Source organism: Cygnus olor, chromosome 17 (assembly GCF_009769625.2).
Source record: "Cygnus olor isolate bCygOlo1 chromosome 17, bCygOlo1.pri.v2, whole genome shotgun sequence".
Classification (NCBI taxonomy): Eukaryota; Metazoa; Chordata; class Aves; order Anseriformes; family Anatidae; genus Cygnus; species Cygnus olor.
In genome coordinates, this window is record NC_049185.1 from 5677941 (window position 1) to 5699252 (window position 21312).

At 56.7% G+C, this 21312-nt stretch overlaps 1 protein-coding gene across 1 annotated transcript; it reads right to left on the reverse strand.

Moving 5' to 3' along the window:
- MMP11 (matrix metallopeptidase 11) lies at positions 1–20705 on the reverse strand. The gene is made up of 9 exons (XM_040577575.1): positions 20640–20705; positions 18354–18539; positions 9567–9817; positions 8214–8357; positions 7086–7219; positions 4219–4466; positions 3848–4061; positions 1841–2098; positions 1–925 (listed from the first exon to the last, which is right to left on the reverse strand). Exons 1-9 carry the CDS (start codon positions 20703–20705, stop codon positions 792–794), a joined length of 1635 nt encoding a protein of 544 aa, XP_040433509.1. The 3' UTR covers positions 1–791.
- Between the last annotated feature and the right edge of the window lie 607 nt (positions 20706–21312).

The window sequence follows — 21312 nt, forward strand, 5'->3', positions numbered from 1 at the left end:
TAGAAAAGAGGCGGTTTATTGGTACATAAATATATACACAGTATATATAAGGAGGGTTTATACACGTCGTACAAACATTTACACCCGCGGAGGGAGGGAGGCGGCCCGGTGCTGCCGCCTCTTCTCTGCCTGCATGAGCGCCAGGAGCCGCCGCCAAGCGCGGGGCACCAGGGCAGCGTCCAGCGCTGGGACCTGGCGTCACGCGTTGTCCACACACAAGTTCGTAGGGAACTCTCATGCATGCTACTGATAGCGTAAAGCCCGGAGCTGGGCCATCCACAGCCGCAGCCCGGAGAAGCGTCCGAGCTCCTCCACGGGTACTCGGTGTCTTCAAAGCTCCCCAGCTCACGCTGGGGATGCTGCCTCAGCGGAAGGCGTCCTCTGAGGCCAATGGCTGGAACAGCCAAAGGGCTGCCCTCGTGAGCTACGTAAACATAGGAAATGCCATCAAGTCAGTTCTGCGTGATGGGGTCCGGGTTAAGTAGAAGAGTGTGATCCCCTTCCAGGCTGGCTTGATGGCTTTTGGGATGCTATTGCTGGAAGACCCTGGCCGCGTTAAGGGTTCAGGGCTCTCGTCTGTGAAGAACACGGCAGACACTTTTGTATTGATAGCAACTGAAGCTGGGGCTGCTGGAAGGGGAGAGGAGCAAACTTTGCCACTTGCTATGACAGACACCTGCTGCGTCAGACACTGGGCCTGCAAGGAAGCCACGAATGGCAGAGGGAGCCCTCTGTGTGGCTGCAGGAGGTCAGGGTGATGGAAGGGAAATGGGGGGACACAAGCACCCCCCTCATCTGAAGGAGTTGGAGGAGGGTGTACAGCTGAAGAAGTCCTGGCTGATGTGGCGCGGGTAGCCCTCCAGCACCTTCACCTGGACGGGATCGAACTTCCAGTAGTCTCGGCCTCTCAGGAAATAGGCAAAACCTGGGAATGAGAGAGGAAAGGTTAGAAGAGACAGGGTTTGCACAGCTCAGCTCTTTCCTAGCATTTTGTCTTGTTGACTCCCCACAGCATGTTTAATACCTAAAGAGAGCCTGGAGAAGGCAGGAAATGCTGCTGGATTCATTTCACCTGAATCCAGGTTTGTGGCTTACACTCTTCTTTCACACTGTTTTAGTTCTGACGGGAGTGTAGACAGGATGGAGTTTATTTTATATAGCTGGTGGTTTTAAATATGCTGTACCCATGCAGTGGCCTGGCCTTACGAGAGCAGAGGGTGCCTAGGACCTGATCAGGGCCTGTGGCAGGGAGCTTGTGAAGAACTGCTGTGGAACATCCTTTACTGCGAGGAAACTGCTCTGGGATGCAGGCTCTGGAAGCACTGGGGAGCCACTCCACGCCCGGAGGGAGCAGAGAGGGAGTCGCTACACCCATCGTCCCCAGCACCCAGCTGTCCCAGGTATTTCTGCGGCACCGCAACGCTGTGTGCAGCGTGGGGCACATCTGGGGGGACGGTGATACTGAAAGCAGCCTGTTCATTAGCACAGCTGCCTCGGCTGAATTGTGGGCACAGTTTCTGCTGTCCTCCCATCACTGCCTGTGTTGGGAGTGGTAACAGCTAGGTAGGACTCTGACCGTTTCTTTGTCAGAAGTTTGAGTTTTCTGTATTAGATGCTTAAATGTTGATTGTTCCAATTAATAATTATAAAGGTTCTCACTTTCATGAAAAGCTTCAGTTCCCTACCTACAGGAAGGAGCTGCCTTGCTCTCTATGCACTACACGGCATGTGCTAGGCTGGGAAGTGTCCCCAGCTACCGAATGTCTAAACCTTCCAGCTGGGAGGTGGCGTCAGGCCGAGCGCCCACCCCAGAGCAGGCCCTGTCCCTGCTGGCACTGACCAAACTCATCCTGAAAAGCAGCATCGATCTCCTGAGGGACCCCGCGCCAGTCGGCCATGGTCCGCGGGTAGATGTTGTCCACCTGGCGGGTGTGAGGGTTGAAGCGCCAGTAGTTGCCTCCACTGAAGATGTAGATCTTGTTCTTCTCAGCCCCCCACACCAGAGCTGCCTGCACGGGGGAAGCAGGGAGGCCCAGCTCCACGATCGAGGTGGGACCAGAGACCCGTCTCTCACCATCGTAAATCCAGTACTGAGAATCTGGTGAGGAGGCAGAAAAGGGGAGAGACAGGTTCAGAAGCTCTTTGATGTCAGATAATTTGGCAGTGAATTGCAGAAGTGGAGCTGATGCCTTGGCAGAGCTCCCAGGGAGAGCTGTTGGTGAGTGGCACACTGTCGCTGACAGTGCCCACAGTGCCAGGAGGGCAAAGTGTAGAATTCCCCCCTCAGTCCAACTCAGAGCTGTCAATGGTGGGATGAGGAGGGCTCTTTTAGCAGCTGCCTCGTCTGTATTTGTGGAAGTTATAATGAAAGATTTGGCTTTCCTTCTGAGCTGCCAGGCTGCCCTGCCTGGCTTCTCAGAGACTCATTGTCGTGGTGTTGGAGAGCCCTGTGTGCGTGCGGAAGGATGTTTCTCTCTGGCTGCTCCACTCCGATGGGACTGGCTGCAGTCCTTTGGGGAGATGAATCAGCCCTGGGCTTTGAGTTTGCTCTGGTCATGTTGAAGGAAGAGCAGAACCCATTGCTGGATAAAGAAACGTACAAAGCTGTGGAGTTTGACAGGACAAAGGCTGATTCCTGCAACACCTCTGTGGTGAAGCCTGGGGCTGCCAAGTGGGGGCAGAGAAGCAAAATGGGTCATGGCCTGACTGGGGGGGACACGTTCCTTGTGTGCCACATTTCTGTGTGGGACAGAGCGCAGGGACCTGCCCCTACCCTGCCAGCTCAGCTCTTGGAGATCGTACCTGGGCATGCACGGGCACAAGGGGGGCATGCGGTGTAAAGAAGGAAGCTACAGAAACCAGGAAGAAGTTGCCAAGCTGAAGCAGACTGGGAGCATATTTCCAGTTTAGATTAAAACGGGAATCTCTAATTACCCTACGGCATGTAATACTTTCCCCTTATCTCATTTTAACTCATGGTGGGAGCCTGCCAATTTTCACACTGTAAACCCTCGTCTGCAGGTGAGGCGCTGAGCAATCTGTTTATGCAGGAACACTGCCTGCAGAGCCACTCCGTTCTCTGGTGCTCGTCTCATGGTGTGCAGACAGGGCACGCACACCCAGGGCAGCTGGGTAGCTACATTCTGCATCCCTGCTGTTAATTTCATGCTTGGAAAGAGCATTAGAGAAAACAGCGGAGCTGAAACTGGGTTCGTTGCAGGTCTTGAACTACAGAGATGGCCACGAGGAGGTCTGGCCCCACCGTGGGTGACTGGTTTTTAATCCCTGCAGTAGCTGGAGGTTGCCTGGATGTGGGCTCGCTCAGTCTTGGGGTACTCCAGGAGCTCTGCATCCAGGACAGCTGGTGGGAGGTTTTAGAGTGTCTAATAGTGGCGCTTGCTCCCATTCCCATCTTCCCTCAACTGGGGCTGCTGGAAGCACAATGGCCTCCACTTATCTTGCAGAGGGCTCTGTTGCAGGGAAGACTTTTTGTTTCTTTCTCTCCTCCTGTTTCTATCCCCAAGGAAGATGGAGCAAGTGTTTCTTTCCTCCTGTTCTGCCAGCAGCATTGCCAGGGCAGAATATCAAAACAAACATTTGTGTTTCAGAGGAGGAGAATGGGATACTTTGGCTGTGTCTAAACTAAATACGACCCTTCCTTCTCTCTTTCCCCCTCAATATCTGCTAAAAAGTTTGAACTAAACAGAGAAAGGAACAAACAGCAAGGATCACTGATTTACTGAGGACGTCTGGAAGGTTTCTCTTCCCAGGGACTTGTTGGGTCCTGAATACCCCTCAGTAAAGAAGACGCACCTTCTGAGCCGTCTGATCCCAGTCCAGCTCTTACCTTGGAAAAACCAGATATTGCCCAGAGGGTCCTCGAAGGTGGCATCCACAGAGCTTGGGATCCCCTGCCAGTGACGAGAGGCCAGAGCTGGGTAGCCAGCCTGCAGCTTTCCAGCTCGGAGCCGCCACACGTAGCGGGATGTGAAGAAGAACAGCTCGCCCCGGATGGTGGCCGCGGCATCAAAAGCCGTGTCGCAGGCATCGGGCTGCACAGACTGCCAAAGCACGGCCTGGTCAGTGGCTTGGACCCGCGGGAGCCCCCCTCACCCAGCCTGGGTTCAGCTGACAGGACATCCGTCCTGGGGAAGACAGTCCCAGCAGCTGGGAACAAGCCCCGGTGTTAGAGGAGGCAGAGACGAGCTGTTCACTCACCTCCACATTGGTGATCTCGTTCGTTTCAAGGTCTGGCTGGGGCAGCTCTGCTGGCTGCGTTGGGGTTGGCTCGGGATCCAGCTTGCGTTTCCCATAGAGGTACTGGATACCTTGCTTGTCATCCTCGCTCAGGCTCAGCGGATAGCGGAAGATGTAGAAAGGAGACATCAGAGACTTGGAGACAGCTGTGTGCTGCAAGCCCAGGACGTGGCCGAACTCGTGAGCAGCCACCTGGAGGAGGTCAGTGCCTGCAAAGGGAGGAGACGGGAGACGCTTTTGCCTACCTGAGGGAGATGGGCAAGCTGTGCCCGCAGAGAGGGTTCCTGCCCCTTAGGCTCATTTCTGCTGCTCATCAGCTCCTGGCAATGCAGAGGTATGCTGCAGGAGTCTAACGTGTGGCGAGAGAAATCTGCCTTGGCTACTGGGTTCTCAGGTTGTTCTGGCATTTTCCCATGTAGCTCTACATCTTGTTTGTATTTTTAAGGAATCAAAGGGCATAATTAAAGGGATCCACTAATTCTGGAGTGCTGCGAGTGAATTCAGACACTCAGGTATTAGCCTGGGCATGTTGGTAATTTGTAACTGTCTCTGGGGACTTCTGCACTCCTTGACTATCAGGAAGGAAAATGTTTTCCATGTGCTTTTGGACAGGAGAATTTAGCAGAGAGAAGGAATCTGGCCCATACAAGTAGGTGGTGAGGTGGGAGGGCTGGTTTTTGTCCACCCAGGCTTGTAGTGTAATGCAACAAGTTGTGTTTAGATCATGTCTGTGTCTGCTGTGGCAGCTGCCGGTGTCAGTGGGGAAGCCTGCGGGATTAGAGCCCATGAGTGGCAGCTGCCACACAGGCAGCAGAGGGAGCTCACTTATTGCTTGGCTGTGGGCTGTGGCAAGAAGGTGACATTTAAAAACCAGCACATAAAAATTCCTCCAGTGCCAAGGCCTGGCCCTTCTTTGCCAGGCTCAGGTGGATGTAAGGGAGATTGTATTTTAGGAATACAACTTCACAGCATCTACAAAAGGAGAGGGGGGAAAGCAGATTTCAGTATGCAAAAACACGTCATTTGGCTGGCAGGTGTTATTTCCAATGGATCCTTTTTGAAGTAGATAAATTGTACAGAAAGTTGTAAGAGAGGCATTAGGCAGCAAAGCTGGTGAGCACAGGCCGTTTGTTGACAAGTCCCAGCGCATTCATTCACTTGCCTTCAGCCAGAAATCCTCCGAGCTGCAGCCCAAGTGATGGGAAAGGCAGGGCTGTGAGTCAGCTGGTCTCGCTGCTCCAAGTGGGATTTCCCTGCTGGCCCAGGGGAGCAGGGCACCGGGACCGGGGATGCAGCTGGGAGGACGCCTGGGAAGGGCAGAGGGGAAGGTGAGTCCCTGCCTTCCTTGCTGGTCAGCTTTGTGTTGAAGCCATGGATTTATGTAGCACTGACACAATTAAATCGACACATCTAGGGCAGCTGAGAAAGTGGGATCTCTGCGTCAGTGATTAATTACAAACTTTCAGACATTTCTGTTTAGCTTGGCAGGCTCCTTGCTTGATGCTTTCCAGTGTTGGCAGATCTGCTGCGCCACTGTCAGATTCTCCAGGGGAGGTGAACGACAGCACGCCTGCAGGAGCTGTGCTGGGAGCATCACTGTCCCTCGCAGAAGGTCCTCGGCGTGGACTTCTGCCTCCCGCATGGCTCCGGGCTGACCCCAGAGCACACCTTCCCCTCCTTGTAGTCCTGCTCTCCCATCTGTATCATGAGGCGAAGGATTTCCCCATCTCCGAGAGCTCAGGCAAGGATTAAACCATGTTTATATCATAAAGCTCTTTTCGGCATATTAAATGGCAATTAGCTGCAAAGAGCTTCTACAACATTTATTTATGGAAGGCATAGAGGGAAAAAGGCCACGGAACAGGGCTGGATTCTGATAGGAACTGGCATCTCTTCTGACAGTTTCTGGTTTGCCTCCAACACCGTCTGTGGGAGAATGTAGGCAATTCTTCAACAACACAGGCAGCCCCGACAGAGGGTGCAAAGCAGCAGAGCCCACCCACACCTAGGTAGCAGAAGGGCTTCTGCAGGAAGACCTGGTGCTCTGTCTTTCTTGTTTTGGGGCAGCATGGACCAAATAGGCGATGTGAGGGTCCTGACCCCCCTCAGAGCCGATCTGCTGAGAGCCCTGAACACTGGTGTGGACAAAATATTTGGGAAACCCCAGGGAGGCAGGGGTTGAACTCAGGCTTTGTGATTGTTCCTTTGTCCCTGCACTAATTTTGGTGGGTCTTGCAGAAATGGATGCTCTGGGCGTTGCTCCAGCAGGCCCCAGGCAGCACTGCGGTATCTCATGGATCCTGACGCCAGGCCCCGAGTGCCCGAGCAGGGAGCTACCAGTGTGGATCTATTAATAGCAAAAAAAAAAAAAAAAAGTCTTGACTTGCTGTGGCGTTGTTTATGGTCAGAACATTCCCAGGCCACGGGGATAGAGCTGGAGCCTGGGTGGCTTCCCTTTATGGACTTGTTCAAAGAGAAAACACTCTGTGGGCAGGCAGGACTGGCTCCTATGCTGTCCTCTGGAGGACGGCGTTGTTTTTGTGTCAGCTGCTGTGTCACCCGGTGCCGGGTGTCACCCGGTGCTGGAGCCTCTGTCCTCACTGGGACCACAGCGTCCTTGTGCTGGGCTCGGGCTTTGATGTGGCTGGAAGGTGACGAGAAAAGACCTGAACACTACGGGCCAGGAGGCTTGTACGTGGTGGGAGGTGACAATACCACAAAAAAGATGGCTGCCTCTCAGTTTTACAGGGCCCTGCTCGCAGCACAATTAAATCACTTCTTTGGGGGCATCCTGGAGCCCCCAGGGCCCCCTTAGAGCAGTGCCGTACCCAGGTTGTTCCCAATCGTCCAGGTCTCATCGTAGTCAAAGTGGACGTCTCCCTCCCGGTGCGTCTTGGGGAAGAACGCGTGCGCCAGGATCCCGCCGGGCCCGTCGAAGGGCAAGTTGTCTCCGTGCCAGTACCTGGGGGGAAAGCACGGCACATCTCAGGCAAACGGCCGTGTAGCTCAGGTGCACAGCACCGCACAGCCAGAGGTGGGCAGCGGCTGCGAAGGGACAGCAGCTCTCACCGCCACCGCAGGCATCCCGCGATCCACCGGCAGCCCTCCGGGTTCCAAACTGGGTTCTGCGTCAGGGCACCGAGGAGGCAGAGCCCAGTCACACCAAGCCCTGGGGAATTCTTAATGGGTTTCTCAGGATGTTTCTCTCCTCCCCCTGCTCAGCTTTCAGCACAAAGCTGAGGATGGAGCCTAAAGAATTAAGGAGGTGGCTGCCAGAACTGAGATCAAGCCGACGCAGCTCAGTGGCGGGGGATGCGGAGGGGCCGCCTGCAGAGAACCCAGCCAAACCCTCGGGTCCTCGCTCAAGCCAAGCCCACTGGTGACAAATGAAGGAAACCCACGAGAGATGTGACCACTTTAGAGAGCTGAGGGAGGCATAGGCAAATACACAGAACGTGAATCACATCACCGCTTGGACAGTCTCCACCGCTGTTACTAGTTTTGTGCAAACAGGCAGCAGAGGGAAGTCTTTGCCCCCATGCGTCTTTTGCCAAAAGTGAATTTCAGGCCAAGAGCCAAGGTTCTTTTAACCAAGGAGCTATATTTGTCTTTGGGCAGACAGTTACGTTTTCAGTCAAGGGACAGGATGGAGGACCTGAAGATGTAACGTCAAAACAAACACTTGGGAAAACAGCCTGTGGGCAGAGGAACGTAAATGTACCCGGAAAATTAATGAAGGATCGGGGACAGTACTGCGCACAGCCAGCACGGAACAGCTGCGCTTACACCAAGCAGCCCACATCTGACAGCAAACAAAAACATCCCCGCGTCTGGAGGCAGAAATGTGAGTGTTTAAGTGCCTGTGCTGAGTGCTGGCAGCTCTGCACCCCGGCTGCAGCCTGGGGTCTCACACAGGGTGCTGCTCCGGCTGCCCACCGCGCTCACCTCACGCTCACCTCGTGAAATCGATGACGATGTCAGCCCGGCCCTCCTGCACCTCGGTGAAGGTCAGCGGCGTCACATCGCTCCAGACTTTCAGAGCTTCCTCGATGGTCCTTCTCACCTTGGCTTTTACAAGTTGCCACGGGAACCTGATAATTCTGAAAGGCAACAGACAGCAGGTGAAGAGAGCATCAGCTGCTGTCCCATGGGCGCTGCTGTCATGAAGACACTATTTGTAGGATCAGTGGCGTTAGGGCTGCCACTCCCTCCTCTCTGCCACACCAGAGCATCTCCAATCCGCAGAGGCACTGCTCTAGCACCCTCTTCCAAGCAACAAATCCCATCAGTGCCAAAACCCTTGGGCTGTGGGCCCAGAGGTGAGCTCTCTGCAGAGCTTCGCAGAGCTATGTTTTTCTGGAGCGAAGGGCTGCAGCGTTTTCCAGGTCTGTCCTCTGTGAGTCCACCCCCACAGAGGTGCCTGGGAGTGGTGGGATGGGATGTCAGCTCCTCAACCTCTGCGTTTTTTGCCCCTGGAAACCTGGGCTTGCTCAGAGCAGCTGGTGCCTCTTCTGCCCCCCTACAACATAACAGAGTGTCAGGTCTGCCGCAGAGGGAGCTTTCTTTCCCTTCCATTAACAGTGTTGGTGTGCGTTCATCTCAGCTGTGTTTCTTTCTTTAACACTGTTGACCAAAGAAAAAAAGGAAGAAGCCTTTCTGTTATCTGTACCCTCCTAACACCATAAGGAACAGAGTCTCCCGCACTCAATTAAACACAATATGATGTACACGCTGTCAAAGTCCATATGACTGTGCTCACTCCTTCACTTGTGCCCCTGTGGGCAGCTGGGCAGGAAGCACAACCCTCCCTGAAGCCTGCTCAGCAGATCTGCAATTGAGAAGGTGCGGGCTGATTTGGGCAAAACTTTACGCTGAAGTCCTGTTTACGGGAACATCAATAATAGCAGCATAAAAGGGTCTTTTTAAAATAAACTGTGAGCTGATCCCACAGAAAGGTGGCCGGGGGCGGGGAGGGGGGGACAAAAGCACAGCAGGAGCGGGCTGGTGGCGGAGGCTCCGCTCGGCGTGAGGTGGGGTTTGATGTTGGGAAGCGAACGCACGTGCGGGGGATGATGCTGGGGCTGCACAGAAGATGTTTGGACAGGAGTGGGTGAGCAGCTGCGTTTAGGGAAGCATGTGTGTGAGGGGATGGGGAGGCGCTGGCTACGATCCCGCTGGTGGTTCTTGGTGTGTGGCTGCCCTGCCAGGCTGGCTGTACCCTGTGTGAGCTGCAGACAGGGAACATCAGACGGAGAGGTTTGGGGAGGGAGAAGCAAACTGTCCTCACTCCCATTTTGCATCTTCCTTACTTGTAGGTGAGGTCGGTCTTATCCCAGCGTCCCCCCGAGAGGACGAACCGCTTCTGCCGGTTGCGCCCGTTCTGGCCGTCCGGCAGCGCCGGCAGGTCGGGCACGCCGCACCGGGGCGGGTTCCAGCGAGCCGCCTGCTCACCCGCGCCCATGGGGAAGCCCTTGGTGGGCACGCCGGTCCCCACGGCGTTCACCAGAGACAGCAGCCAGGGACTCTGCTCCTTCCAGGTGTGATGTTTTCGAGCCACGTCCTAGAAGAGAAAAGCAAAGCCGTGACTTGTGTCTGGGAACAGAGGTCCCGATGCAGTGATGGCCGTCTGCCCACAGCAGTCCTGCAGTGGTGAGTTCCACCTCTCCCTCGGCTGTTCCCCTGCTGCTAGGGCACGTCCTGCTCCCCACAAATATCCCCCGTTCATTCCCTGGGCTCCTGCTCCCAGGCTGGGTCACACCTGGGAGCAGCCTGATGCCATGGCACCCCCTAAGCACCGGCCTATTTTTGGTCCACTCTTCCTTGGCAGCTGGCCTGCAGGAAATGCTTTTGCAAACTGTGGATGAGAACCAGACCCTCCAAAAACGAAACAAATCACTAGGGAGTAAATTCTCCCCCTTTGCCCCACATCCTTTTAGCCTGTATTCCCTCCTGGGCCTGGTAGGGGTGATGTGAATGGGAGGAAGCCTTGAGTCCAACAGCAGGCAGTTGTGCTCCCTGTTCTCCCCGCTGTGGTGTCCTGGCGTGGTGAGCAGCCCTCACGGCTGGGGGACAGCACAAGCTGGAGGGAGAGCAGGACACGTGGATCTGGGGTGCCTCGGAGCCCAGCACAGAGCAGCAGTGACTGTCCCTCCAGCTCCTGTCACTGCCTGAGGTCACTGACTCTGGAGAGGGATGGACAGGACCATCTCCCCTTGCCTCACTGTGCCTGTGGCACTGCTTGGGGATAAGGTCACCTCCACAGCATTAATTAGTGCTAATTAGCTGACTCACATTGGTTTCTCACCTAACGGTAGGATTATGGGGCACAAGCCGCCTCGATACACAACCCAAGGTTAATCTCCAATGTGGTGTGAGGCCTGTGGGGTGAGGGGGTGCTTGGTCCCTGCGTATCCACACTGCGCAAGCCCCAGATCCAAATGCAGATTTTTTTGCCTGGTTTTGTGCAGCCAAATTTAAAGGTGTTTGAACACCAGGAGGGCTCAAGGTGCAGCAGTGACACATCTCTGCTCAGGCAGGCTCTGTGCCACAGGGCTCAGGTAGGTTTAGGGGTCCCCTCCTTCCCCTGCAGAGCGCTGCCTTCTTCCAGCCCAGCTCTCCTTCTGCTCAGCTGGGGACACGAGGGCCGGGCTGGCGTGAGGCCAGCACTGCCACGATGCCGTGTAATCAGCGTGCTGCCGTCGCTCTGCTCCCCTACAATGAGCCCATTCATGCGGGCAGACATGAAGTGTGAAGCCCTTGGCATTAATTCCGCTACTGGGCTCCGACTCTGCAATGGCCCCGTGCCTCGGAGTGATGCACAGACGGGCGCAGGAGCCAGGGAGGTCACACGAGGTGCAGTTCAGGTGTCCTGCTCTTGGTGTTTCTGTAACCACTCCAGCCTCTGCTTTGTCCTCCCCTGCAGCCAGCCTGGGGCTCAGCACCTGCCACCCTGCACTGACCCTGTCCTGGTGTCCCTCTGCACTTTGACACACCAGGAACTGCTCACTAAAAAGTGCAAAAAAAGCCATTTTACGTCCCATACAGCAAAGCCTGCCCAGCCCACCAGCTGTGGCACGGGGCATCCATCTAATGCTTAGTGAAAGGAGGACGCGTGGGGTGGCCGGTCCAAGGGAGGCTGCACCAGGCTGCTCTCACTGAATGCTGGAGCCCTGCCAGGCGGGAGATAGATACCTGTCCTTCCAAGAGGAACTCTTGAGAGCTGCCTGGCACCCTGTCTGGGTGGGCAGCTGATGTCAGGACAGCTGGCAGAAGGCACTCATAAGGTTCATGTCCTGGCCAACACCTTGCTCTCAGCCCCCATGAGACCCTCTGCTAAGCACATGATGGCAGCTGTGTCTGCTGGTGCTTTTCACCTAAGCCCAGCCTGAAAGGTTCTCAGCTCCTCGTGCTGCTCACACTGCTCAGGCTCACTCTGCTGCCATGGGGTGATGAATATGCCTGCGTTCCCAGGGACCAGGAGGCGCAGGGCAGCTGCTCTGAGGCACGTGGGGAGCAGGAGTGGAGATGGACCCTGGGGAAAGCCCTCGCTGTGGAGCTGGGACAGGAGTCGTGCAGGTAGGCAAGTTGTCTGAAGCTGATCCAGATGGGCTTTTTTTGTCTTGGCTATGCTAACGAGATCCACTCAGACTGCTGGGGGCCTGATGGGTGGAGGGAAAGTTGGTTGCCGGGGCTTCCTGGCTGGGAGCACCGGCGTAAACTGGAGATTTATCACCCTCCTCCGAGCAGGGGCATAGAGGAGGAATTGCCTGGTTCCTTCTTGCCCTGAGGGAGCCCCTGTGCAGGGGCAGAGGGGAGGTTGGTTTTGTCTCTCTGGTTAACTTAAGGCCACTGGCTCCAGCTCCAGCTTCCAGCCACCCAGAGCTGCCTGCAGCTGCGTGACCGGGCCGGGGAGGGGACACCAGGCCAGGGAGGGGACGCCGTGGGTGCCCTGGCCGGAGGCAGGAGGTCAGACCTGCCCTGCTGCCCCCTCGCCCCCAGACAAACAGAGGCAGGGCAGCGAGTTGCTCTCTGCCGTCACTGCACCGACATTAACACGATGGCAGGAAAGGGCTGGAAAATGCCACTGCAGGCGCAGTCGGCAAGGGGAAATGTTACGGGCAGAAACCACTTGCCAAACAATGCTCAGGAGACGTGTCAGGCTGGAGATCTCAGCCTCCTTGTCGGGACACACCTCGCTGCAGTCACTTCCCAGGACTTCGATAACACATCCTCTCGCTTGAGACTGCATCCTTCCCACCTAGCGCGGCAGCCACCCCTCTCTGGGATGGGTGGGAATTTCAGGGAGCTCCTGCTTTGTTCTCCCAGGCTGTGGCATGCCCCAGCTGTATGCCTGGGGGTTTGTTTTGGGCTGTGCTGCTGCTGAAGTGAGTACAAATCTGTGGAGAGGCTGAGAAAGGCGCCGGCTGCTGGGTAACCATCAGGGCACCCCCACTTCTCCCATCCCAGCACAGGAGGGGAAGGGATTACTGGAGACCAGAAGTAAAGGGAGGTCCCTGCGAGCCAGGGAAGGCATTCAGAGTGCAGAGCTGGATCAGAGCACAGGGACAACGCCTGCAGGGAAGACGGGAAACCAGACAGGACGAGAGCCTGCCTCACCCTCCAGCAATCCTCCTTCACCAGCTGGGGGGAGCTGAGCGCTGCAGGGAAGGGAGCCTGCCAGCTTCCCCAGGGATGGCTGCCCCCCAGCCCCCCAAAACCCTCCCATGCACGGGCCTGCCTCTGAGCCTCCAGCTCAGGCTGTGTGCAGCCACTTGCGCTGCCCTTCACGGGACAGCCCACAGTCAGGGATGGCTGCTGTGCTTGGGAACAGGCAGCTTGCAGCCAGGGGAAGGGGCCAGGGCTTTGCAGTAGACACTGAGCAGCAAAATGTCTGCACAACAGAAGCACTGAGGGGCTGCCAGGCCCAAAACCAAGGGAAGAAGGCAGTGAGGACAGCAGAAGAACAGAGCTGTGGGCAAAGAGGGCTGCGCAAAGAAAGCGCCTCTTCCTGGCAGCCTTGTGACCAAAAGGCTGAGGGGGAACAGGAGGGAAAGGACAGATCCCACGGGAGAGCAGAAACCACTGTGGAGGTGCAGACTGCCCACTCGGCTCCTTCCAGCTGTATCAGCCCTTGAGTGCTGTGACACAACAGACATCACTCTGGCTCTGCTGGGGCCAGATGAACACCAGCCAAGCTTCCCAGGAAGTGTCCCAGCCATCCCGAGGAGCCAGGAGCATCTTTAACCTCAGTATGTTGGGCAGCACTCGCCCCCCAGAGCCTCCCAGGAGAAGCAGCTGGAGCAGCACAGCTAAAATGGGTATATAAAAAACTCAAGAGCGAGACTGCTGTCTGACACTGCCAGTCTCGGTGCTCTCCCCCGCCTGGGTCCATCCTCTGCCGCCTGCCCTGTATGCAGACTTGTCTTCTGTCGTGCAGCTAATTACCTCCCTGACTGGGCTCCTGCCTGCTCCTGCAGCATGGACATGAAAGGAGACCCCCTCCCGTCACATCGGGGGGACTGGACAAGTTACAGCACGAATCCCATCAGTCTCGGATACTTCCCCTGTCGCTGGGGGCTATTTCCTCTTCTGCTGGGAGATGAGCTGATGGGTTTTCTCCCCACCTCCCTGTCCCTTCTGCTGCTGCTTTTCCATTTCTCCCTGCTTTCTCCTGTTACACAGACTGTTTGGCAGGGCCCTGGTACCTGCTGCCCCTTTGGCTAGTAGGATTATCCTCCTCCCACCTATGAGTCTGCACCTTGGAGCACTCCATCCCTTAGCTCAGTGTGTGGGGAAGGAGAACAGAGATGTTTTCTCCTGCGACTCTCATGCAGGAGAGACCAGCACCCTGCTTCTGACCGCTGTTGGGTGGCTGTGCCCCCCAGAGGCTCTGCACCCCCTGAGCAGCCTGCAGTAATGTTCTTGCCTGACATCAGCACTGTTTTCCTCATGCACAGAGTACCAGTATTTTGGCCAGCCTGCCCCTCAGCCCAGCATGGATTTGCAGGGGTTGGATTTGAAAGTGTGGCTACAGCTGCTAATTAGCAGTAAAGCTGGAGCTACTCCACTCCGGAGTGGAGAACGGGGACAGGCTGTGTCCCAGAAGTGTGGTGCTGGATGTCTGCAAAGGTGTGAATGCCACAGCTGAAAGTTCATGGCAAAGACAGATTTTTTTGTGGTCTGGTCAGCCCCTGAGCCGAGTGTGCTCCTGGTCAAGAGGCACTGTTTACGGAAACAATGGAAACTCCTGGAAATAATGCGTAGGCAAAGCCACAGGTTTATTGATCCTGCCCCCAGAAAGAGGCAGTCTCCCAATGCCTCTAACTGGGAATTCTTTGCTTGCACGAAATACGCCTGTAACAGGACTGGCTCCTTTGTGCTGGGCTGCAGCCCTGTCCTACTGCAGGCAGAGCAGAGGGAACACAAAGGGCAAGGCCAAACTTTGGCCAAACGGGAGGTGCTGCAGTGCCTGGCCTCGTGCACACAGTTGGAGGTTCCTCTCCACTCGCTCCCATACTCCGTGGCACCACCAAGCATGACCTCCTGGGGCCTGACAGTTTGTTTCCGGATTATTTGGTGATAGTTGTTGTTGGCAACGAAAAAGGGAAAATGTTTATTTTTCCTAAGCAACGTGGAACATGAAACATTATAGACTGCAAATGTTTATGCCCACAGTCACAATGAAAAGGCCCGGGCTCCAATGTAACAAGAGAAAGCAAATGAATAAACGCTGCAGGACTATTTTTATTATCAGACACTTTAATTACGTGACAGTTTGTGAGTCTACTCCATCAGTAACACCGTGACCACACTGCTGGTGTCACCCAAGCAACAGTTTGCCAGAAACAGGAGTACTTACAAGGAAACGAGCCCCAGGATGTGCCAGGACAGCAAAAGGTTTCAGGAGCCCTTAGGCTGATGACCTAGAAATACCCTTGAAACCAAGGAACTGCTCTAGGATGCTGCACGCTCCAGCCAGAGGAGGAACAGGGTTGAGATATTTTGTTCATTGTGCATTTACACCCAAGTTAAGGTGAGCAACAAGCTACTGGTGCTCAGCCCAAGGACAGCAGCCAGGACATCTCCCACTGGTACAGCCACTGGGCACAGTGCAGCCCTCTCCCGAGCTATGGGAAATGTTCTGCCCTCAGGGAGCGTGTCCTGCTCGGGTGTGCAGGCTGGGAAACCTCCAAACCCACAAACACTGTCTCCCTGCCAAATCTGCTGAAGATATCTGGTGGGTTTTTCCCCTCTGCTAATTTTCAGAGCCACTTATGTGAGATGACGATGGCTCCGCTGCTTAAATCCCACGGTGAGAACAGCTAGAAGCAGATTCAGCAGTGCTTCCATTTGTGGTACAGGCTGCATATCAGTACAGTGTAAGAATATCCAGGAACCCTCCAGTTACCCGTCTGCCATACTTGGGATTACTATGAACGAGCTGTCTCTGGTGTGAAAAGTCACCGCAGGACAGTTTTGCCACAGAAGACCCTTTTTAAACAACAGACCTGCACCTGCACCCTGCCGCCACAAGCCCCCGGAGATATGCTGCTGGGCAGGATGTGCACAGGGGAGCGAGTAAAGTGCATGGGGGTCTGCCCCAAAGTGCTCCTCTCCTCACTGCCCTTTTCTCCCTTTCCAGCCCGCTTGGTCAGCACCGCCTGAGTCTGCCACACTGCAGGGTGTGCGTGTGTTGCATGTGAAAGCACAAACACAACAAGCCCGCTGGAGAATAACTGCTTACATGTGTCTTGAGTCTCTCCCAGAGCAGAGGATAAACATGCCTAAAATTACCCCAACACTCACCGCAGTATTTAAATAGCCAAACCAAACAGTGCAAATCAAACCCTTCCTGCAGGAGCTGCCTCGCCGGCTCGCTCCCCCCCAGCGCCTGCAGGGAGGGCAGCACAAGGCACCCCGGGGACCTGCAGGCTGCTGGGGACAGCCACAGGGTACGGCTCCGAGTGACGATGCTGGCAGCTGGGGAGGTGCCACCGCTTCTCCACCGAGAGAGAGTTTCCCAGCGAAGGGACTGACTTGGATTTCCCAGGGGAGACAGAAGCAATGCAGGAATTCAGCGTGCACGCGTGCACTGCCCCGAGGACTGCAGCTCTTTTGTTCTCAAGTTTTACAGTGGACAGCAGGCACCGCCTGTGTTTTGCTCTCAGTTTTCTCTTTCTTTAGGTGTTAATGTAAACCTGAAGGAGGACTGTGAAGTTTGCTACAAAGAAGCTACAGCTTCTTCTGCAATTTGCGCTGTGCAGCCGGGTCTTAAAATGAATCTTAACCCTTGTTCCCCCTCCATCCCCAAACTACTGCTGTTGTGACTTGGTGCTGGAGCACCTAACAGCCCCAGTCGTGGTGCGAGGTGCTGGCAGCATGGTCCTTGCCCACCCCTTCTACTAGCACAGCTCGAGGAGGTCACCAACTTCTGTCTCCTAGGAGCGAGTCTCTTCCCAGCTCAGCCCTTTCGCTCCTTTCTCATTCATCACCCGCCAGCGCAAGGTGCACAGGGAGGAAGATAGCTGCAGTTAGACATGGGGAAACATCTCCTTGTGCAGAGGGAGTGAAAGCAGCCAGGAGAACATGTGATGGCATGGCAGAGCTCTCTTATGAGAGGGCAGAGAAGGGGTGAGGCCAGAAACTTGTGTACAGGCTACTGCCAACCCAGCAGTCCCCCTTCAGCCATTCCACGTTGATGTGTGCCCTGGCTCGGGTGCTGGGAGAGGGACAAGGTGTGTTGCTGTCACCTTACTTGTATGTGAAAGCAACCACTGGCTGTACCTCAGAGGCACCAGAATGACCTTCAGAAGCCTTGACACCAGCTAAGGAATATGTACCCAAAGAGTAATCTATTTGGGATGGAGAGGACATCTATATGAAAGGATTGGAAAACATCTGTCCATTTCAAACCCCAAAGCAGTGCAGCCACCATCTCCACAAAGACTGAATGAAACATCAATTTACAACCCCGAACTCCACATGGCTGGTCAAACACATCAGCACGAGACGTTCCCTAACAAAACATATTTGTAGGAGCATCACATGGAGTTACTGCAGCCAAGACACAAGTATGAGCACTCAGGACAGAGAGCACTGTCCCAGGGCGAGGAGGAAACCATCTCGGGGCAGCCGGCTCCCAACTGGGGGGCCCTAACCAACCTCTGCAAGCAGTCAGCGCTGCACACACATCGAAAGGACACGAAAGTGAGAGCTGCAGACGGACAAGACCGCGGGTGTGAAACCCACGGCTGGCTTCCCTGTCCCCTGGGATCCCCACGGGTCCTTGGTGGCAACAGGAGCAGGACCAGAGGCTGCCGGGTCCCTCTAGGAGCAGCAGCTTCTCGGCGTGCGCACGGCCGAGCACGAGGCACCCCGCCAGCCCAGCACACGTCCCGCACGAACCAGCCGTCGGCGGCCGTACGCCGGCGGAGCCCTGCCCTCCCCACACACCACCCAGCCCGCTGCTTGCTGCGCTCGGGTCTGGGTGAAACAAGTGTGGAGAGCGGTGCCATCGCTGCGGGGGCACCTGGCTCACCTTCCTCAGGGGCAGAGCCGAGCGCGGTGACATTTTGTTGTGAATACCACCAGCACGTTGGGGGCCAAGGCTGCGCTGTGCCAAGTCCCAGCCCACAGCCTATTTAGCAGCCAAGTTAGAAAGCGCTCGGATGACAGAGCTGATAACAAACCCCCGCAGAACCTGAGCTAATCCCCCGGGCTGCTACCGGGCGCTCGCTGTCACCGCTTTATGGCACACCAGCGGCGCGCGGATCCGATAACCCAACTCCCGGCACAAGGAGCCCTCTGTCTGCTCCCATCCGTGCCCCTCACAGACAGCTGCTCGTGGCTCGGGTGCCTGGCAGGAGCAAGAAGAAACCCTAGAGCCCCCCCCAAAACCACAGAGCCCCCCCCCAAGCCCACCAGGGCCCCCCGAAAGCCCCCCAGAGCCCCCCAAAGTCCCAGAGCCCCCCTCCCGCCAGCTCTCCTCACTCACCCCTTCTCTCCCGTCCCCAGCGAGCTCTCCTCTGCCTACAACCCCTGCTGGACCCCCAACCCCCGTGGGACCCCCAACCCCCGTGGGACCCCCCCAAACTCACCGGCTTGTGCGGGCGGCGGGCGGGCGCGGCGGGCGCGCAGTGCAGCAGGGCGGCGGCGAGCAGGGCGGCGGCGGGCAGCGGCGGCCGGGCCATGCCGGGCGGCGGCCGGGCTCGGACATGGGCCGGGGCTGAGGGGCGGGTTAGGGGTGTGCGTGTGGCGGTGGCGATGGGGGTGTCCCGCAGCGCCTTTTATCCCCCCCTGAGCCCCCGCCCGCCCGCCCTTTTGTTCTCCCCTCGCCGGGCCGCGGCGCTGCGGGGCTGAGGGGACGCGGCCGCCGGCCCCCGGGCGGAGCCGGGCCGGGAGGGGGCCGCCCCGCCGCCCCCCTTCTCCTCCTCCTCCTCTTCCTCCCCGAGGTGTGGGGGGGGGCCGGTAACTTCCCACAGCCTCCGCAGCCTCCCTTATTTCCAGCCCCGGCCCCAGGAGCCGGCGCTGCCGAGGAAGGAGGCCCCCGGGGGGCTCCCACAAGCGGGGCCGACATCCCCCAGGCACGCAGCGCCCTCGGTCCCCTCAGTTCTGTGGTGGCACAGCTCCTCCAGCCGTCCCGAGGCGGGTTGGAAGGGGCTCGGACGCTGCTGGCTGTGGGGATTCACAAAAGCACTGACTCAAAGGACGATTCCCCAAAGGTTCCGCACCCAGAGGTGGTCGCGCACTGGGGCAGGCTCCCCAGGGACTGGTCACGGCACCCAGCCTCCGGCGTTTAGGAAGCGTTTGGACTGTGCTCTCCGCCAGATGGTCTGGATTGTGGGGTGGACCTGTGTGGTGCCAGGAGTTGGACTCGATGGTCCTTGTGGGTCCCTCCCAGCTCGGGATATTCTCTGATTCTGCTGCTGCAAGCAGGGGGTGGATGGGAGGACAGTGAAGGTGTTTTCCAGCTCCCCCATCCCTTGGGACCTCCCAGGGACAAAACCCAATCCATCTACATCCTTAGTGCCTGCCTAGGCCTCTCAGTGCCCACGGGGAAGATGTGACCTCTGGATTTAATGCAGGAAACGTGTCTGCATCACTGCTCTGCCTGTAAAGGGCTCGGCTGGAGCCATACGTGTGCACCCAGCCCTTCGCTCCACACCTGCAGGAAGGCTTTCCCTGTACAGGGTGCTGAGGAAGGGGAAGGAAGGGTGCACCCTATTTTGGAGATGCCAAAGCCCCTATCCGCTCAGCCTGGAGATGGAGGCAGGCAGTGCACAGCTCTGGTTTCTTGGTTCCTGTTTCTGTGGGAGAAGCCCTGGACTGTGTCAGCATCCCCTCAGCAGACAGAGTTTAACTGCAAATTGGTTCAAGAAATGTATGTAAATAAGGAGACTTTGATCTCCAGCTGCCTGGGCTGGTGCACAGGGAGTTGGTAAGGCTTCCTGACATCCCAGACCGTGTGACGGTTTTATTTGTCTGCGATCAATTGTTCGTGTTTTGCTTTATGGGAACCATATTTAGGGTGTAAATACTGAGTACGATAAGCAGATGCAGGAAGAACGAGCCTGGCGGTGGCCATGCTTGCATGGGAGAGGAGGCAGAAAAGCGAAATCCTGGCCAGCAGTCGCATGGCATCGCGTGGCGGGCAGTCGGGAGCTGTGCCCTGACCTGGCCCCACCAGCAGCAGGGCACAGATCAAATGTGGGGGCACCCCCAGCTGCAGAGCTCCGTGCCTGGTCGCAGCCCCAGCCCCACCAGCGCTCCCACTAGCGCAAGCACTGGGACTGCCAGGAGTCGTCCCTGTGTCGGAGCAGCATGTCAGGAGTGTCCCAGAGGCTTGTGAGAGCAGCCAGGAGGGAAGAAGCAGGGAGGCAGTGCTCGCAGGGCTCAGGCTGCACGCTGTGCAGTGTGCGCTCCTGCTGGTCCATCTGTGCACGGGAACGCGGAGCAGTTCCCACTTTCTTGCCTTGCTCTGAGCCAGACAGCTGGGTCTTAGCAAGGAAAGCTTTGTGTCTCTTTTCTTTAGTGTCTTTCATTTGAATGGCTGGTGTCTCCGGGAGCTCGGTGCCTTCAGCCCATGCCAGTGGAGTCTGTCGGTGCCCTGGGGAAGCAGGGAGAGGCATGGGAGCAGCCTGCGAGGCAGCGACAGGCAGTTTGGCTCTTGTTAAAAAAGGGAGACTTTCGAAGGGGGTGTTCTGGGAAACACAGCCCTTGCAGAGACGGGACTGTGCGTGAGAACGGCCAGCTCCTGCCAAGACACTGAACACAAAAGAAAGTGCATGGTGTGTTTGGGTTTCCCAACATTTCCCAGCAGAACAGGGATGTGGTTAGCAGCAGAAAGATGGCCCATTGGGTGGGTTGGGAGCGTGTGTGCTCACCTTCTGCACGGGGCCAGCCCGGGCCCTTTTGCTAACCCTCCTCTGCTGGGAGCTCTCTGTGTTCATGCGTCGTCCCTACCTCAGTTTGCCACTTGCTGGCTGTACCGGGGCTGCTGGCAGATGAGCACAGGCTTCCACCCCAACCCCAGAGCGCCGACAGCCTGACATCTCTCAGTGCAGGCGCTGCCTGCTTGCTTTCCTGTAGCCTCTGCCAGGCCGGAGCCAAATCTGGGGTTCAGTGAGCTTGTGGTGGCTGCAGGAGATCTGTGGAAGCCTTCGTGATCAGGAGGTCCTGCCAGTCGCTGCTGGTGCTGATAAAGCATCCCCACGCACGGCTCTTCGTGCCCGACAGCTGCCCCTCCTATCTCGCACCAGTGGGATGTATGTCTTAACGTGGTCCAGCATGTTTTCTTTTACTCCTAGATTTTGAGAAAAGTGCGGGGGCCTCCCTGCACCTCTGGAAGGTGCCAATGGGACCAGGGATGAGGAAAGAAGCCAATGGGACCGGGGATGACAGCACACGGGGAAACCTCTCCTCAAACCTGTTGTGCTGTGTCACACGCGCAATGAGCTCTGTGGTCTCAGAAACAGTGTGCATGGGTGGCTGGAGGGTCCCCTGACATTTTGCTCACAACTAGCATCCTCTGCTCACTTTTCCCAGCTCTCTGGGGAA

Bases quoted from the DNA above. Each gene is read 5' to 3' on its own strand.
- MMP11 (XM_040577575.1), bottom strand. From the start codon at position 20,705: ATGAACACAGAGAGCTCCCAGCAGAGGAGGGTTAGCAAAAGGGCCCGG. The intron at 9,818-18,353 runs GTGAGTTTGGGG...TTTCTCTTCTAG, and splicing joins CCCGCCGCCCGCACAAGCCG to GACGTGGCTCGAAAACATCA. The intron at 2,099-3,847 runs GTAAGAGCTGGA...CCTCCTCACCAG, and splicing joins CAATATCTGGTTTTTCCAAG to ATTCTCAGTACTGGATTTAC.